Source organism: Lycorma delicatula, chromosome 4 (assembly GCF_047948215.1).
Source record: "Lycorma delicatula isolate Av1 chromosome 4, ASM4794821v1, whole genome shotgun sequence".
Classification (NCBI taxonomy): Eukaryota; Metazoa; Arthropoda; class Insecta; order Hemiptera; family Fulgoridae; genus Lycorma; species Lycorma delicatula.
Window position 1 is genome coordinate 142,933,266 of NC_134458.1, and position 18,749 is coordinate 142,952,014.

The window sequence follows — 18,749 nt, forward strand, 5'->3', positions numbered from 1 at the left end:
CCTCTCGGCAGATGTCCCGAAGATGACTGTGTTCGGACAAAGCCGCTCTCCCGAACAGTATGCGCCCCTGCGCTACCACCGCTTCGGACACTGTTTGAAATCTCGCGTCGGATCGGAGAGTGGCGTTTCTGACGAACCACGGAGCTTCAGATATCGTCCGCAATGCTACATTTTGGACCGCCTCAATCTTCTTTTGAAGCGTAGAGCTCAACAATGCCCCCCATGCCGGGTAAGCATATGTCAGAATCGGCAATACGTACAGGCGAAAAATGAGTAATCTAGTTGCCAGTGGGAATTGGCTGGCATTGTTTAGTACTGGGTATAGTGAGGCTCTGGCAGCCTTAGCCCTCCGGGTCACATAGTTAACATGTTCCCCGAAGGTAAGCCGCCTGTCCAAGACTACTCCCAGGTACTTAACTGTTTTCTCGAAAGGGATTTTCTCCCCTGAGATTTCCAGCTGCCTGGCCGGTGCGCGTTTCTTGTATGTGAACATCACGGCCACCGATTTTTCACCGTTGACCCTGATTCTCCACATTTCGAGCCACGGCTCCACTAAGTCCAATTGCCTTTGGAGCCTCTGGACCGCGTAATCCACATTTATCGCCTCAGTTTTTCGAGGAACATTCTCTCGAACACCTTAGACAATACCGGTAACAAGGAGATTGGCCTATAATTCCGGGGAAAGAGTAAACCTTTCCCAGGTTTGGGTAGACATACGACCTTTGCCGTTTTCCAACAATTCGGGAAATATCCAACGCACATAATCGACGTGAATATCACCGAAATAGTTGTAATTACGGAGGACGGTATGTTCCGGAATGCGCGGGCGCTGATCCCGGAGACTTGTCGGTGCTTGTGGCCTTAATAGCTGCGGAGACTTCCGCTTCAGTGACTTGGTATATGTCTAGTGGGGCGTCCTCCACCTGTGAGAAACAATCTACAAGAAAGACTCCACCTCGGTTGTGTGCTCGTCGTTCGGGGTGGGAGGGGGTTTGAAGTAAATTGCTCCTCCAGGGTGTCGGCGAAAACCTCAGCCCTCTCCGCCTCCGAATATGCCAGGAAACCTCGCTGCCCCACAACCAGGTGGCGAGGCTTCTTCCCTTCCTGTAGTCTTCTGTTCAGCCTGAACACTGAGGAGATATCGTCAGAGACCGAGGCAAGGTATTCGTTCCACGAATCCTCTCGGTGTCTTGTCAGCAGTTGTTTCATCCTGTCCGTTTGATTATAAAAATCCCGTTTATCATCGGGGGACAGGATTATTCGATATCTCCTCCTAGTGCTGCCTGACAAGGCCTCGGTCATTGACGATGTCACGCGCTCGACAGTGTCGTCGACTCTCCTCCAGGGTAACGACCGGTTTCGATTTGCCGCTGAAGGCGCCATTTGTTGCTGCCGCCCTTTTGATGGGTTGCGGGGCCTCGGGTTTTTTACCAGCCTTCTTGGCCTTCCCCGCTTGAGCAGGCTGAGCCGCAGCCTTTTTTGGCTGTTGTTTTACCACCTTTTTGGTGGTAGCCGCCGGTTTTGGCTTAGCGGGTGTTGGGGAGGGTACGTCCCCTTTTTCCACTGCCGCCTTCGCCCCAGGTGCAGGTACCTCCAGTTTGGGCATTGATTGACCCCCATCGGCTACACGCGCCCAGCTGCGGCCGTCAACCGTCGCAGGCTTTTTAACGCCCTTGATCCGGTTGACCTGCTCCTTGTAGTAGGGGCAGCCCCTGTAATTCGCCGGGTGTGGCCCCTTACAGTTCACGCATGAGGCTGGCTCCTCACGCGGCTTAACGCATGTGTCAGTGTCGTGGTCACCACCACACATAACACATTGCTGGGCTCTCCGGCAATAATTAGAAGAGTGCCCAAACTTCTGACATCTGTGGCACTGGGGCGGCCCCCCTTGTGACACAAAAGCAGTCACTGTAACCTTGCAGTAAAAAATACTGCTAAGGTCGTAGATGTTGGGGTCCGTTTAAGAGCCACTAGGCATGTTGGGGTTTCCCGACCATCCCTAGTGAGGAGCTTCTTAACGGAAGCCACCTCAAAGCCAAGGGAGGTCAGTTCCTCCCATATTTCCTCCAGGGTGGCCCCATATGACAACTTTCAGCTCCGTGTCCTTCCAAGAGCTGAAACGAATGGAAGGCCACAAATGAAAGATTTTCTGCACCCTTCGAGTGCAGAAAACTCTGCACCGCGCGGTAGTCTGCCTCCCTGCAGTCTTATGGACAGCCCAGTGCTTTTGGCAGCCAGGCGCCCCCCTTATCCTTGACTTGAGTTCACGGGACAATGCTGGCCATTCTTTCCGGCAGTCCAGCATTATCGATGGGAGTTTTTCCTACCTGACAGTCGCAGGCTGTGATGGACCACCATCACCAGCCTGTGCGGTGGCGGCCGCAGTTTCGCTGCAGCCCAAAAATTATTTATCTAGTGAATCTGTTGTGTAAAATTGTGAACTATGTGTCTTCCTTGATATGTTATGAAGCATCTCCAGAGTTACGATTTGAAAGGCTTCCTCTACACTGTTACAAGTCATTCATTTGTTGCATATAGACATTTGGGATAAATAAGCCTTGATTATTTCTTATAATGGTAACGTGGGCCCTTTGTGATAGCTGTTAATGCTTATGAACCATAGCTAATCCAGAAGTCTGGAAATTATCATTTAGAATACTTGAAACCAAAATCTGCTGGAACTGTGTCTAGACATGTTCCATGATACACTTTTCTTGAAGCTGAGGTATTAACCAACCATCTTTCTAAAATTTGCAAATAAAAATTACTATTCACATACTCTTTAAAAATATGGTATCATGATGTTATCACAATCTTGTTGTGATATTGTGGATTTCTTTCCAACTCATGTTCATAATGAGGAGATGCCTTAGCCCAAAAACCACATTCCTAACTCATGGACTGTAATAAATTGTAAATTCATCATAAAACAACATGTGTGGGACACTACATTTAGAAATCATATCAATAAAGCACAGCAGGCTCCAATATGCTGACACATGTCTCCATTCAATAATTTATTCATTAACGATGGTTGAAATGGTTATATATTAAAGTCTTTTTTAATTTGACCATGCATTGTTAACTGAATATATTAAGTTTCGTCATTCATTTACAAATAGGTTTGATTATACTTCTAATTCGAATTGGAGATGGCAACATATGTTTGCACTCATGCTTTCTTTCATCCACTAAGCAGCGTGTCTTTAATGCTGCCAGAAGCAAATACACATTTCTGTCAATCAAGCATTACTGATTTACGAATTGAGTCCTTGAAACCATTATTTATGATATTGATTATCCCATTTGTCATTTGTGCACCCAAACAATTGCTACCAACTGCTCCTCAATGCTGTAAATGTCCCCAATTAATTATTTATGTCTTTGTGATTGAAACAAGTTAGAATCATGTGTGACTTTGAGAGCTGGAATACAGACTGTGCTAAAAAAATGTTTCTTAGGAACCAATTACCATGCAACTTGCAAAATAGCAGCAGCATGTTAATTTCAGAGAAGGATATAGGAACTTTTTGGATGTTCTGAAGGTCTAAAATTAAAGTGCAAACTGTGACACACTTCATACTTAGTATTATGTTTCAGGGAGATGATTAGTATAATACTCAGTTTAAAGATTAGAGTTACTTCAATATTAATACACAAGTGATTGAGTCCCTATTTCCATTTTAATTAATACACTGCCTATCATCTATTAGTAAGATCTAAAACATACTTGCCATAATAAAATATGCTAATTGTTTTGCCTCAATGACGAAGACATTTGTATAATTGTTAGCCTATTATGTATAATTTTTTTTAAACAGAATTAGAACATTTAATTATAGTTTAATTCTTATATCACCAGATTTTTTTCTTTGCTTAGCACCAAAACATTCTTCAAAATTTATTTTTATATATTTTAAACAACTTTGAAAACTTGAGATAAATTACAACTTGACAAAATCAGATGCCAGTTTATCAACTACCACACACCTAAAAAACAGTAAAAAAAATATTTCTTTGAGTATTGATATGCGACTATGTGGTCATCTTTACAGGTCTGTATACAGAAGATTAATTGAACCAATGAATTCAATTGGGAATTGAACAGATGGGTTTTATTTAACCCTTTCACGCCAGCTTTTGCATAACAGAAATAAACATTGCATTAAAAACAACCTTAATGTAGGATAAATTGAAATTATTTATTGCATGTCCTTCATGAGAAATACTAATTTAAATAACAAAAAGGCAGCGCATTTAAAAAAGTAGTTGCTAGGGATGTCTTTTGAGACAGGCATATCCTTGTGAAAGTAATTTAAGAGGATTCATACATCAAAAGATTTTTCCTGAATTCTCTACTCAAGATTTACGTTCAAATGATAATTCTAGAATTATGAAGACCTCAGTGATAAAAAATATTGTAAAAAATTACCTTTGTATTTTAACAATAAACATATATGTATTTATTGTAAACCTGTTTATAATAAAACAATAAATACAGTATTTTCATTTGAATTGAGAACACTATGATGTTGGTGTCATATAACAATATGCATATTATTTGCAATTTTTTTCTGAGCAATACTCAGTTGTTTAAACTTAATAAAAATTTTAAGAATTATACAAGATATACCGTTTTTAAATAACTTTTGAGCAATATTAATGTGCTACCACATAACTCTGTGTAACATAAAAATTTACTCATTGGCATATATTACTGTTTGCTGGTATAAATCACTTCATGATTTTAACAGAGATACTAACCCAGTTTCAAATATTTTACTTCTCATAAAAATTAAATTTATATATCTGCTTGCTTTACCTTCTTTACTTTATTATTTTCTGCAGTCATTAGATTTGGCCCAACATCTTCAGAGTTAAAATAATGTTGACTGCAGATCAAATAAAGTTTAAGTTAGGCATCTTGTATGTACTTTTGTTATCTTTGTATAGTAAATCAACAACTAATTTAAAATTACTATTACATTCATCTGAATAGAATTGCCTAACTGAATGTTATTTTTAAAAAAAATTAAACTATTAAATATTATCAACAAGGAATTCCCTTTTAGTAACTACGTAAAAATCCCAACCTCTTTTTTGCTTCTCCTCCAATTCACCAGTAGAATTACAAATAAATAGTTTTTCCTTTTGATCCAATATTTTGATCTAATGTTACAAAGTGTCTAAGTGAACAGAGCCTCATAGTTTCATTGATACATATTATTAATATTTCTTTACAAGAAACATTATCTACTTTCAAATATGTGTATATTTGGAATTTAGTACTTTTTATTCATGATAAACTATACAACATATGCAGTAATGTATATATAACATAGTTATTTAACTGAACAATGTTGTTTAACTGATTTTTATGAAATTAGATGTTTACATGCTTTTTTATACATAAAATTTATTTTTATTGTTGCATGTTTGGGGTTTGACAAGGATATTGAGAGATGGCACACAAAAATTTCTTATAAATACAATTTATTATTCTTAAATAATTTATAATTTACAAAATAGTATAAAACTAAAGTGGCAAAATTGTTTATTAATGATGTGCCTAAACATCTTGAACCATTCATTATTACAAACTTCTCAAATAACACAACTGTATCTATATTTGAAGATAATTATTTAAAAAAGAAATAAAACTACAATAGCGGTTCAAAATATTATTCACTATATGGAGTGTAACTACTAACATTAGATACGGATAAAACCACTTAATCATAAATATATAGTATTTCTGTTGCTCATAAAGCGAAATTCATTTAGAATAACAAAACTGATTTTTATTTACAACAAAATCCAATCGTACTGTTTTGCTCTGGTGCACTAATATATCATTAAACTTGTTAACATTATTAAATATTTAACTTCGATCAGTAACAGTTCAGAATAATTTATTTTTTACAGCTTACAATTGTTAAAACGCTTCCACCACTACACCAAGAATAAATGTTAAATTAAAATACAAGCAATTATAGTTTTCGCTATTTCATATTTATTTTTTTATTTTTTTATTATAGAAATTGTGAAAAAACTTTCGCAAGAACATTTATTTAGCAGTTATAAAATTAATTATATTGAAGTTACTTTTTTTAATGAATAAAAGAAATTTTGAATCACGGGTAGTATGATTCTAATTCAAGTGGCCGTGGTAAAGTCAGCTGGGTTTGGTTAGGAGTTTTATTGTTTGGGTATTATAAATATAGTTCATAGAGATATGTTTTGTATTTGAAGTGTGTTTTTTATACACTCTTAGTTTTTTATTATGTCTTAAATTCATAATTTTATGCGATTTCATTCTAAGATGTAGGAACTAGTTGATTATTTATTAATTGCTTTTTGTTAAGAGAAACTTGTAAATAGTAAAATGGTACGTATATGTAAGCAATATAGTATTTAATTATGTTGATGTACATCATAACGGCCAATAATTAAAATGTTTGTTAACGCTACCAATAATTAAATCAGTTGTTGAAAACAATCGATGTTGCCATTCGTTTTTAATTTACTGAATGGATTGGTTTGATATTTAAGGACTTGAATTTTTGGATATTTTAGTAATTGCTTGTTAGTTTTGAAAAGCGATTAAATTTGGAAATTAGGAAATTTCATAAGCGCAGAATTCAACTTTATGCATAGAACTGCAGATGATGCTTAGTGATAAGTTTCTTCATTCTAAAATATTGTTGCTCCAGTTAAATAACGTTTAGTAAGAGTAAATTATCAAACATTCCAGTTCATAACCAGTGTGTTTCTTAATCTTTCGTTTGTTATTTTCAGATAAGTCATCTTTATTTTGTATTAATAAAGATTACTGCGAAGTAATCCTTCCAGAGATAATACATTTTATAGGAAAACAAGCACTTTAACTTTGACCACGACCCAACTAGCCTAAATAGATTATTTTAATTTTTGGTGATATTTATATTATTTTTGAATTGGAAAAAGTATTGCAAACTAAATACATTTTCAGAAGTGTATTGCTTTTATAATTTTCCTTGCTGACCGTAATTGATAAAAACTTTAAAGCTATTATTAAGCAGAGAGTTCATCATTATATCCATTTTATTATCAGGGATATTCCATTTTAATTCAACAAATGATCACAGTGCATCACTATTTTTTATTTTTATGATATACTACCCACCTTGTAGTGGCCAAAAAAATATTTTTTTATATTTAAAAAAAAATTTTTCTTGAGTAATAGACTATTTTCTAACTCGCAAACAGGTAAAAACTGCCATTTTCGTCGCTTTTTCCATGAGTTGTAGCAGAGGTCAAAAAGGGCTTTTTGGAAAGAGTAAAATTTTAGAAAGTTATGTTTACAAATTGTTCTTTCAAATTTTGGGCCCAAAATAAGTAATGAAGGACTTAGGGTAACAGGCCTACTTTGTACCTTTTAACTCTTAGGTACTAGTAATTTGATTGTTACTGAGTGTCCTTCATTAAAAAAAATGGCCTCCAAATCGTAAGATTTTGAAAACATCTCATTTTTGGGGTGCAAAAATCACATGTGGGACAGGTGGAAAAATCTGAAATTTTTACAGCAGTAGTTTTATGTACTTTAAAGTGATGTAAAATTTATTTTGTTACTCAAAGGGCTTGATGAATAATGAAGCCATCAAAACCGCTAAAAACACCATTCCTTCTAACCATGAACAATGTATCAAAAAAATTCACAGGATATATTTTTTCAGATTATAAAAATTACAACTAAACTCATTAGAATGAATAAATAGTCAATTAAAAAATGATAAATACAGAATGATAATTACAAAATGATAAAAAATTTGGTACTTATGTATTAATGCCACCGCAGCTACAGCTTTATTTAAAAACAAGGTAGTCAATCGGATTTCGGTGGGAAATAGTCCGATATAGAGTTTAACATAAATAAATAAATATTTATTTTATAAATATAATTTAACCAAACTTCACCTTCGCTCGATAACCTTGATTAATTAACACCGTAATTTTTTGAGTATTTATTTAATAAATTCAATAATTACAATTATTTATTATTTAAAGAATCAAATTGCAATTAATTACTGAATTTATTTAATAAATACTCAAAAAATTACGGTGTTAATAAGTTGGTTAGCGAGTGTAGGTTAAGTTTGGTTAAATTATATTTATAAAATAAATAAATATAAATAACCATTTATATACTGTTTTGAATCTTTTTCGGCCCATTTTCCACCGAAATCCAATTGACTACTTTGTTTTTAAATAAAGCTGTATAAAATACTTAGCTTTAAATAAAGCGGTGGCGTTAATACGCAAGTACCAAAAATTCAAATACATTAACAAGTTGTTCAATTCACTTTTACCTTATTTTATTCCTACTAATGGAAGTTATGAATAAATCTTGACATTTTGATAAAAAACTTAACTAACATAACTTAGTGCCCCTGCATTTTTATAAAATGCAAGGATTCTTACAATAACAATACAGTTAGTATAAATTATAAAACTACCAATTGCACCTCACTTCGTCTTATCATAGTTTCTCTACAGCTAAAATAAAAATTTCTCTGATTAATAAAATTAAAAATAACAGATATCACATAAGAGTTCACTGCTAATAAAATTACTTTAAACAAGTGTACATTACCTAACCACAGTATTAACACTAACAAAAATACAACATATCACACTGAAATCAAAACAGTAACAACCTTCTACAATGTTTACATGTAGGATTACGCAAACATTCATGTCCATGCACGTATATTCACTTTCATGTTTAAACATGAGTATGTGTGTATGAGTCATACTTTAAGTAACAAACCATCTAGAATATAAGCTATCTCATTGTAGACATCAGAATATTTTATATAATAGTCCTACATTATTATCTGAAAAAATACATGCTGTGAATTTTTTGGATATATTGTTCATGGTTAGAAGGAATGGTGTTTTTAGCAGTTTTGATGGCTTCATTATTCATCAAGCCCTTTGAGTAACAAAATAAATTTTACATCGTTTTAAAGTACATAAAACTATTGCTGTAAAAATTTCAGATTTTTTTCCACCTGTCCCAAATGTGATTTTTGCGCCCAAAAAATGAGATGTTTCAAAATCTTACAATTTGGCGACCATTTTTTTTAATGAAGGACACTAAGTAACAGTAAAATGTTTTTTGTAAGTATTACTAGTACCTAAGAGTTAAAAGGTAAAAAATAGGCCTGTTAGCCTAAGCCCTTCATTATTTATTTTGGGCCAAAATATTTGAAAAAACATTTTTGTAAACATAACTTCAGTAAACATTACAAGATTTGTTTATGTAACAAAATTAATTTTGAGTACACTAAGATGAAGTTGCATCTTTACTCTTTCCAAAAAGCCCTTTTTGACCTCTTTGTGATGTAAAATAAGAATGGTACAGCTCATGGAAAAAGTGATAAAAATGGCTGTTTTTACCTGTTGGCAAGTTAGAAAATAGTCCATTACTCAAAAAAAAAGTTTTTTTTTATATAAAAAAATATTTTTTGATCACCAAAAGATGGGTAGTTATCATATACCAAAAATCAAAATCAAAAATAGTGATGCAATAAAAATTTTGAAAATTTGTGGAATTAAAATGGAATACCCCTACATTGAAATATAACACATTTTTGTGCTTAGAAGCATGTACATTATGCAAGCACAATGACTTAAAATGCACTTATAATAAAAAAAACAAATAATATTTGACTTTTAGAACACATGTAGTTTTCAAAAAACTTTATTATAACATCTGTGTAGTTTATTAAAATAAAATTTTTATGAGTGATTCTCAGTCACAATATTTTTTTGTGAAAAGTGTTCTTGCTTTTACGTGGTTGGTAATGAACTGTTTTATAAAATATGATCACTAAATTTACTCTTATATTCATACATATCTGCCACAAACAAATATATTCCTTGCATGAATAAATAAACCTGGTTGTTGAAAGAGCAGTGGTATTAGTATACTATACTACCCTTGCCGCAAAGTAAAGGAAAACTAACACCCTAACAACAAACGGATAGTTAAAGAACAACTCAAAAAAGAATTGGTGTAATAAATACCAAAAGGCAAACATTAATTTTATATTCATCTCGACAGACATACAGTAGCGAACAAATTAATCCGAACAAAGGGGATTTTTGTTTTGTTGTAGGGAATTTTCATTCTGTGACAGACTGCTGTTTCGTGTTGTGTTGTTAGTTCAAACAGAATTAGTGGTTTTTTTGTCCTTTTATAATTCATTTTCAGGTTTTGGTGAGCTTGTGAGTTTCTGTTATAAGTTTGTTATTCGTTTCTAGTTAATACAATGGATATAACCCCACGAAAGCAATCAAAAATTGTTTTTCTGTCCTGGCACACACGAATGATTCAAAGACAGATTGCCAGTGAATGTAGTGTGGGGTTAGGTACTGTAATTGCTCATACATATCATCCTCATTCATCCTCTGAAGAATTATCTAAACGGTAGTTACCGGAGGCTAAACAGGAAAAAAGAAAGAAAAGGTACTGTAATTGAAATCATGAAAAGGTTTAAGGAAACAGGTTCTGTCTCTCCAAAGAGAAAAGGAAATTGTGGACGAAAAAAGAAAACCATGCCTAATAGGATCGATTACTAATAAGAAAAAGCAAAATTTTCAGCTGTTTACCTTAATAGAGACTTGAGAGCCAGTGGGACTAATGTTTCTGATATGACAGTTCATAGAAGATTGTTGGCAGTGGGAAGGATTGCTTGGAAACCTAAAAAGAAGCAGTTACTGACACAGGTTATGAAGACAAAAAGACTTCAATGGACAAAGGAACGTAAAGAATGGACTTTTGAGGTGTGGAAGAAAGTTACTTTTTCATACCAGACTAATTTCTTTGTCAAGGGAAGACAGTAGCCTACATTCGTATGTCAGTAGATGAGAAAACTACTACGCAAGCACACCTGCAACAAGCTCCCACAACACCCAGCTAAAAAGATGTTTTGGGGATGTTTTACACATGAAGAGCCAGGAGCACTTATGCCTATGGATGAGATGATGAAATCGGACCTATATATATTAGCATACGCCAAAGAAAAATAGTCCCACTTATGCAGAAGAACCCAGAACTCATTTTCCAACAGGACCTTGCACCATGTTACATGTCAAAGAAAGCAGAAGAGTTCTTCAAAAACCAAAACATTTGAGTGCTCTCATGGCCAGGGTACTCCTCTCACCTGAATCTTATTGAAAATTTATGGGCCATAATAAAAAGAAGACTTGGGAAATTGAATTGTAGCACAAAAACTGACCTTATTATTTTAGTGATACAGGTTTGGTTTCAAGATGAAGAAATCAAAAATCATTGTTCTACCTTAGTGGAATCAATGCCAAAGAAGATTAATGAGATAATCAAGAACAAAGGACACAAACTATTAAATTTGAATAAGTTTGATTATTAAACATTTTTTTCTTTTAAAAATAAAATTTTGTGTTAAAAATACTGTGTTCAGATTAATTTGTTCGCTACTGTACACACATTTATACACAGCAGTGTAAAAATACTTCTACACAAGTAATCAGTGCATTTCTGCACAAGTAGTATGCAAATTTTCTTTTTCAAGGGATTGATGATATTATTAAACATATCAGGTTATTTTTTATGACTTAATTTTTAGGTATAATATAATTGTATATGTCAATATCTCTTAAAAAAAGAAATAATTTTAGGGTATCTTACATTGAAAATAAACAGAAAAGTTAATATCTTGGAATGACTTTTTTAGTTACATCTACCCAAGCATTTTTCCTTGATGTGCTCACAATAAAATAATGCTGTTAAATTAGTGAGACATAAATTATGAGCCAAAACTAGTTATTTTATGTAAAAAAAATTGATTTGAACTGAATCGTCTGTAATCTCCCGTAAAAACATTTCTTCTTTTAATTTATACAGAATTTAATTTGTATAAAGTTAAATGAGTAGTCAAATGAAAACAAGTAAAAGTTTTATTTAGTCAAAATTTATTTAAAACAAAACAGATCAAAGTTTAGCAGAAATTTTTTTTTTTTTTTAACTAAACTTATAACTCATTCTGATATTGCAGAAAGATTAAAAACATAATTAACATTTAGAATAATCAAAAATGAGTGAAGAATTAGAATTCCAGCTTAATAGCAATCTTTAAGGTTAAGATAAAAGATAAAAAAAGAAATAATGAACTCTTTTACTGTAGGTGATCCTTCCAAATGAATTTTCCATGACATTTCCATTTTCAGGCCACCTGATTACTTAATTTAATCTATAAAATCAAACTTTTTATTTTTACAAAAACAGATTGTTTTTACATAATTATTTAATCTTAAAACGTAAAAGAAATTTCATTTTACATTGATATAGTGTTAAAACTAGTGGACATGGACAAGAATATGAATCTTTAGTGGGAGTAGTTGGCAATGGGAAAATATGATCCAGCATACTCTTATGACCCTCGGAGTTTACCTATCAGTGGTCAGATTGAAGAAATTTTGTCAGTCCAACGTTGTGTTAGTGTGTGCTATTTTGGCTTTCATTGAATGTAAATTAGCATAGATATTCAAAGATCATGTAAGATATTTAATGTGTCTTAACATGGATAAATTGCTTCACAAATCATTTTTTAAGCAATATAAAAGAGTTCCAAACTACCAATAGTGCATGAGATAGTTTTGTTGTTTTATCACCAACTCTTTGGACTTCTAAGAATGCTGAACACAAAAGACAAGTGGTTCTGCAAATCCTTCTACATAAGTCTCTATCTATCTGATACTAGTATCTTTGAAATTTTAGCTATAAATCTGTTTACTTCAACTTATGTTCAAATCTTACAATCTTATTTTGCAGGCAATCTGTATTTAAATATAGTAGACTCCTAGTCATATTTAATTGTATTTCAGCCTTTGCTATTCCAGCAAATGAAGCTGATGAAGCTCTTATTATTCAATTAAAAATTTAAATAATAAAACTAGCTTGCCTGCTCTTTGATAATTGCTGAAGACATTCTTAAATCCAGTAGTCTTGTGCTTAATAATAAACTATTCCAGTGGTAATCTGTACATGGATTGATCCTCTGTTTTCCTTCTTCATTAAATAACAACATTGAATCATGTCAGCTGCTACTATTGCTTGATCTGTAGCATTTTACTGAGAGTTTTTAGTAGTCAGTATGGCAGCTGTTAATTATGGTGACTACTAAGGACGGTGGCAGCTGGTGACTACCTACATGGTATTACATAAAAATCAAATTTACAGTTGAAGAGCTTATTGGCTAAAGACAAGCCTATCTTCTTCTTCTTTGAATATCTATGCTAATTTACATTCAATGAAAGCCAGAATAGCACACACTAACACAACGTTGGCTAAAGACAAGACATTTACTGTGTCTTGTTTTACCCATTATCAATAATTGATGAGTAAAACATTTTTGTTGCAGGATGTTAATGAAGAATCATTGAGGACTTTAGAAAGTCTTTTAGAACAGTTTTTTGATGACTGTACTAGTAATGAAAAGAAGCAAACCATTGAGTTAACGTTAGCATCATTTACTAAACAACAGGGTGCTTGGAAACAGTGTTTACAATTTATGAACAATTCATCAAATCAATATGTTTCAATGTTCTGCTTGGCGACATTAGAGGTAAACATTTAGAACTCATTACTCATTTATTGTGCTGTTGAATTGATTTCAGTTATTTCCTACTTAAAAATTAATGTTACAAATTTGAATCGTGTGATTTTTTATTTTAACTATTGATTGACTGATGTATTATAAGTATTTTCCTGATGTCTACAGAAGTTTGAATTTTAAGTTTCATTTCAGACTTCTTGTAATAAACTAGTCTAAAGATTCCTGTAGGGAACTATTGTATCTAGTTTACTGCTCATGCAAAAACATATGCAAAACTTTTATTATTTATTTTATTTTTATTTCACATTCAATTTTATTCTACTTTTGGATCATATTTATAACATAAAAATTTCTATTCTCAGTTAATCTTAATGAAACAGTTGCTGATCTCTGTAGCAGAGTAGTAGTGTCAGCCTTTCATCCAGAGGTCTTGAGTTCAAATCAGTCAGGCATGCCACTATTCATATGCCACAAATCTCCATTCTCATAGGGAAAAATAACCAAATCACTTGATGCCAGTCATCTAAAAAAGAAAACAATTGTTTGAAGTAGTTGTAGCTTTATCATCAAAATATATTTTGCTTGTGGACAAATCATTGTTATTTTCTTGTAAATTGATAGCAAATCCTACAACTATGTGTTCTTTGTTAAAGTATTTATTTTCTCATGTTTTCAAAAATTGGTAACCATTCTCACTCTCTTATATTAGAAAATCTTTCATCACAAATGAATTGTATTGTTTAATGTGACGTTGACATTTCATTGGGCCACATATCCTTTATGTTTACCCACATCATTTCAATGGGGTTTAAGTTGGACACTATTGTAGCAGTTGATTGGATGGCTGTGTTACCATGATCTTGGGGAAGGCAGTTCAAAATTAATGCCTTATGTCTTTGTTTCTTTCTATTTATTATTTTGTAAAGTTCAGGTCTAAGTATCTTAGGATCAAATGGTAAGTGCTGCTTCTGCAACCAAGATATCATTGTACTTTTTCTAGTTTTATTGGTAGGCTTGTAAAGAGTTAATTTTTCACCCAATATGTAACATTTTCAAAATTTATATTACAATAACCTCACTTGATTTGCCATTATATTTTCTAATGAGCATTGCATTCTGTATGAGCTCAATCTCGCCACCATGATTATGGCTTTTGATACAGTATGATGTATGTACTTTTCAGATTTGTCAAATCACATTTTATTTTAGACATGAGAAAATAGAATGTTAGTTTAATCTAAATATACAATGGGGTAGTCCGCTTTGTAGTAATTTACAGAACCTAAATAAACTATCCTTTGTTCTTGTATTTTTTTTTTTATGAGGTAATTTCCATTGGTTTTTATCTATCATAATTCTAAACAGCTAAAAATTTGACTATCATCATCTTGTAAATTAATAGGCTTGTTTTAAGGTTATCATACAAATGGTTAATGATATCTAGGAAGCACCTTTTTTTTTAATCAGAAATTGTAAACAATTTATCGTATTAGACACTTACTGAACCCGTCTTGAGTATAAAGCGTACTTTCCTCTTTATATTTTTTGATGTGAAATGAACTTTTGCCTGCTGACATTCTGTTCTTTTCTTTACTGATAGTTTTTAGCTGCCCTGGATGAAACTTCACAAGAAGTAGCAGTTCTTTCTGTACACTTATTAAGGGAATAATTGACTGCTCATTTGGAATCATCTGTTGCTGAAACTGTTTGACCTCCCTTTCCATTAACTGATTAACATTTCATATAAATGAAATGAGATTGGCTGTAGAAGGTTTTCTCTCGCTTAAGTTTTAATGTAGAATTTTCCATAAATGTTCGGTGAATACTAATTATATATGCAATAAAATAAATGAAATATGTAAAATTAATGTTTACTTGCTGTTTCCAACTGATGTTTTTTCTGTTTTCCAGTATTGAATAGTATTCAGTACTGGTTGCCTGCATAATTATTAATTGGAATGAGATGAAAACTAAAGCTAAATAACTTATTTTATTTGATTACAAATGTAAAAATAATTGTAAATGGAAAGTGATAATGGAAATACCTGGTAATATAGAAGACAGACAGACACTCCTACTTAACCCATTGGCTTGGTCTAATGGTGAACGCATCTTCCCAAATCAGCTGATTTGAAAGTTGAGAGTTCCAGCATTCAGGTCCTAGTAAAGTCAGTTATTTTTACACAGATTTGAATACTAGATCGTGGATACCGGTGTTCTTTGGTGGTTGGGTTTCAATTAACCACACATCTCAGGAATGGTCGAACTGAGACTGTACAAGACTACACTTCATTTACACTCATACATATCATCCTCTGAAGTATTATCTGAAAAGTAATTACCGGAGGCTAAACAGGAAAAAGAAAGACACACTCCTACCTGGAAGATAACTTCAATGAATTCTAAGCAATGATTGTGAAATATTTTCTCGAGTTGGAAACATATTACTGATTAATAATTTTGCTTTGGTTGCCTAATAATCTCTTCTCACTCCCTGGCATAATACCACAGATCTATTTCTGCCCTTGTGGTTCATGTAACCTAAATTTTAATTGTTTTTTTTTTTTTTTTCAGAGAAACGTATATAATTTATGGTAGATTAATGTGGGTTAAGTTTGTATGTTTAAATGGTTTGAGTTGTGTCAAATTTCTTACAAATAAAATTATGATGGCTGCTCTCCTTTCAGTTTGAAATATTTGTAGGCTGCTCCATACTCTATTGCTTCCTGTTATAAAAGAAAAAGTAACATTTATGTTAAATTGAAACTGGAAATTTTATACACTGTAGAACCGATTTTGTTGTTTGTTCAAATAATATAAACAAAATTTTACAAGATTTGTATTGTTTTATTGTACAAATATGGTGTATCTTGTACAAAGAGAAGATGTGAGTACTTGCATATTACATTTTAAATCTTTTATAGCTCATTATGGATAATTCAGGTTTTAATTTTCTTGAGTAAGATAGGCAATTTTGAAATGTATTTCAGGTTTTCCTAAAAAATATTTGTTTTAATTAACAATTAGAATTTTTTTTATTGGATAAACATGTAAGTTTTTTTTTCAGACAATAATTACAAAAAAATGGTTAACGTTAATGGCCGAAGAGAAATCGCAAATGACTTCACTTTTATATGAATGCTGCCTTGATAAGCATGATAAGGTCCCTCCATTTATACGCAATAAACTGCTAAAACTTGTAGTCGATATTGCTCGATATGATTGGCCGCACTTCTATCCAAATTTTTTAACAAATATCATATCTGTAAGTATTACTAGCTATTTTTATTTTTTACGAATATTAGCATGAACAAAAAAAAATTGTTTTAGTAATTTTCCTATATAATAACAATAAGTATTTTACTGAAATAATTTTGTATTTGTTCTTTGTTTTTCAGTTGATACAGTCACAAAATGAAAAAACTGTTATCTTAGGATTGTTATTCCTACAAACCACATCAGAAGAGCTTATTTGCCCTAGAGAAGATATTAATGTTGCTAGAAAAGATGAACTCAAGTGCCTTCTTCTTGCTTACATTCCACAGATTTTCAACTTGCTTATTGGTATTTTTGCTTTGTTTTTTTGTCTATGACACTCTGCAATGAAAATTATTAAAAACTATAAACCTTTTATGTGACCAACATTTTAGATTTTGTTTGTCACTTCAAAAGTTTTTACTTTTAAATACTTTTTGGCATTAGTCACTGTCACTATTTATTATATTTTGATAATTAATATTGTTTTTTTTTTTCAAAATTCCAAATATGTTAAATGGAAGGTTTGGTAGATTTTTATCAATGAAGCTTATTTACTTCTTTTTCTTTATGTTAATCAATCAAACTGATCATTATATATAAAATCCTAACTAAAGTAAAATTGTTTAGTCATATGGTATTTCACTAAATGCATATACAAATTACAATGTCTTTACTTTTTTAAACTTAGTTGTGTACTTAAATTAAAATTTTTCTTGTCATTTTACTTCTTTTTGTGTCATTGCTGGATTGTTTTGATGCACTTCTCTATTACTTACCAGTTTCTTAGTGACAGTAATTTCTACATCCTTCATACTCACTTATTTCATATATTATAACCTTTCATTTCTTTACTATTTTTATCCTATGCACATCTATAAAAAAAATTAAACTATTAAACTATTAAAACTATTGATATCATAATATATGGTTCATCTTGTTCTTCTTTGTTAAGTTACCATCACAAACTTATTTCATCTTCAGCTTGTCCTTAAAACTTCATCTTATTCTATATTAGCTTAAGTAATATTCAACGTTCTTTGAAATATCAAATTAGAATTTGTGTATTTTTATTACTGACTTTCCTATTATACATGTGATCCCACAACGAAGCCCTGAATTACATATAAATATTATATATATATTATTTAAAATTTCTTACCAATTCATAAATCTATATTTGTTACCAGCAGATTTATTTTTTGTATAAAAAAAGCTTTTAAAGAGCTATTTTTTTAATGAAAAAGCTATCCTAGCTTTTTCTAGTTAACTTTCATGTTATTAAATTCAAAACATTCAAGGACAAATAATTGCAAATTATTTTAAGTTTTTTGGAATAGGAATAAAAAAAAATTGGGTCATATAATTAGTAGTGTTTTAGTTACAAATAATGTAGCTTATGAATTCTCTTAATTTATAATGATAATTCATGCAAAACAGGAAAATTTTGATACTATTTTTATACTTGTAGACCTGTGACGTAACGGAATCAGCCCATGTGTATATAAACTTAAGTTACAGGTGTCATAAGTCAATGGATTGTTGGTTCTCTTGTATTAGGTTCTACTTGCAGTTAGTTGGCTTTGTTGATGTATATAAGTTTTATAATATTTCATAACTTTCATTAGAAAATTATTAATTTGAACTTTAACACTTATTGATTGTAAAGGAAAAATGGACGGAAAATAAATAGAAGTTTACGGCAATAAGTCTTTTCTGTACTCCCAATAATATATTGAACCAACATTGCAATAGAAATATTCATAATTTTTTTTTTTTATTGATCATATATTTAATTTACTAATATATTATATATATATATATATATATATATATATATATATATATATATAT

General features: G+C 31.7%; 1 protein-coding gene across 1 annotated transcript in view; it reads left to right on the forward strand.

Moving 5' to 3' along the window:
• The first annotated feature begins 6,173 nt into the window (after positions 1 to 6,173).
• ebo (exportin ellipsoid body open) overlaps positions 6,174 to 18,749 on the forward strand; it is a 47,046-nt gene continuing 34,470 nt past the window's right edge. Inside the window, exons 1-4 of the mRNA XM_075364300.1 lie at positions 6,174 to 6,388; positions 13,446 to 13,649; positions 16,708 to 16,905; positions 17,039 to 17,204. Coding sequence (XP_075220415.1) covers positions 6,386 to 6,388; positions 13,446 to 13,649; positions 16,708 to 16,905; positions 17,039 to 17,204 — 571 coding nt within the window. The 5' untranslated portion in view covers positions 6,174 to 6,385. The remainder of the gene's footprint in view (positions 6,389 to 13,445; positions 13,650 to 16,707; positions 16,906 to 17,038; positions 17,205 to 18,749) is intronic.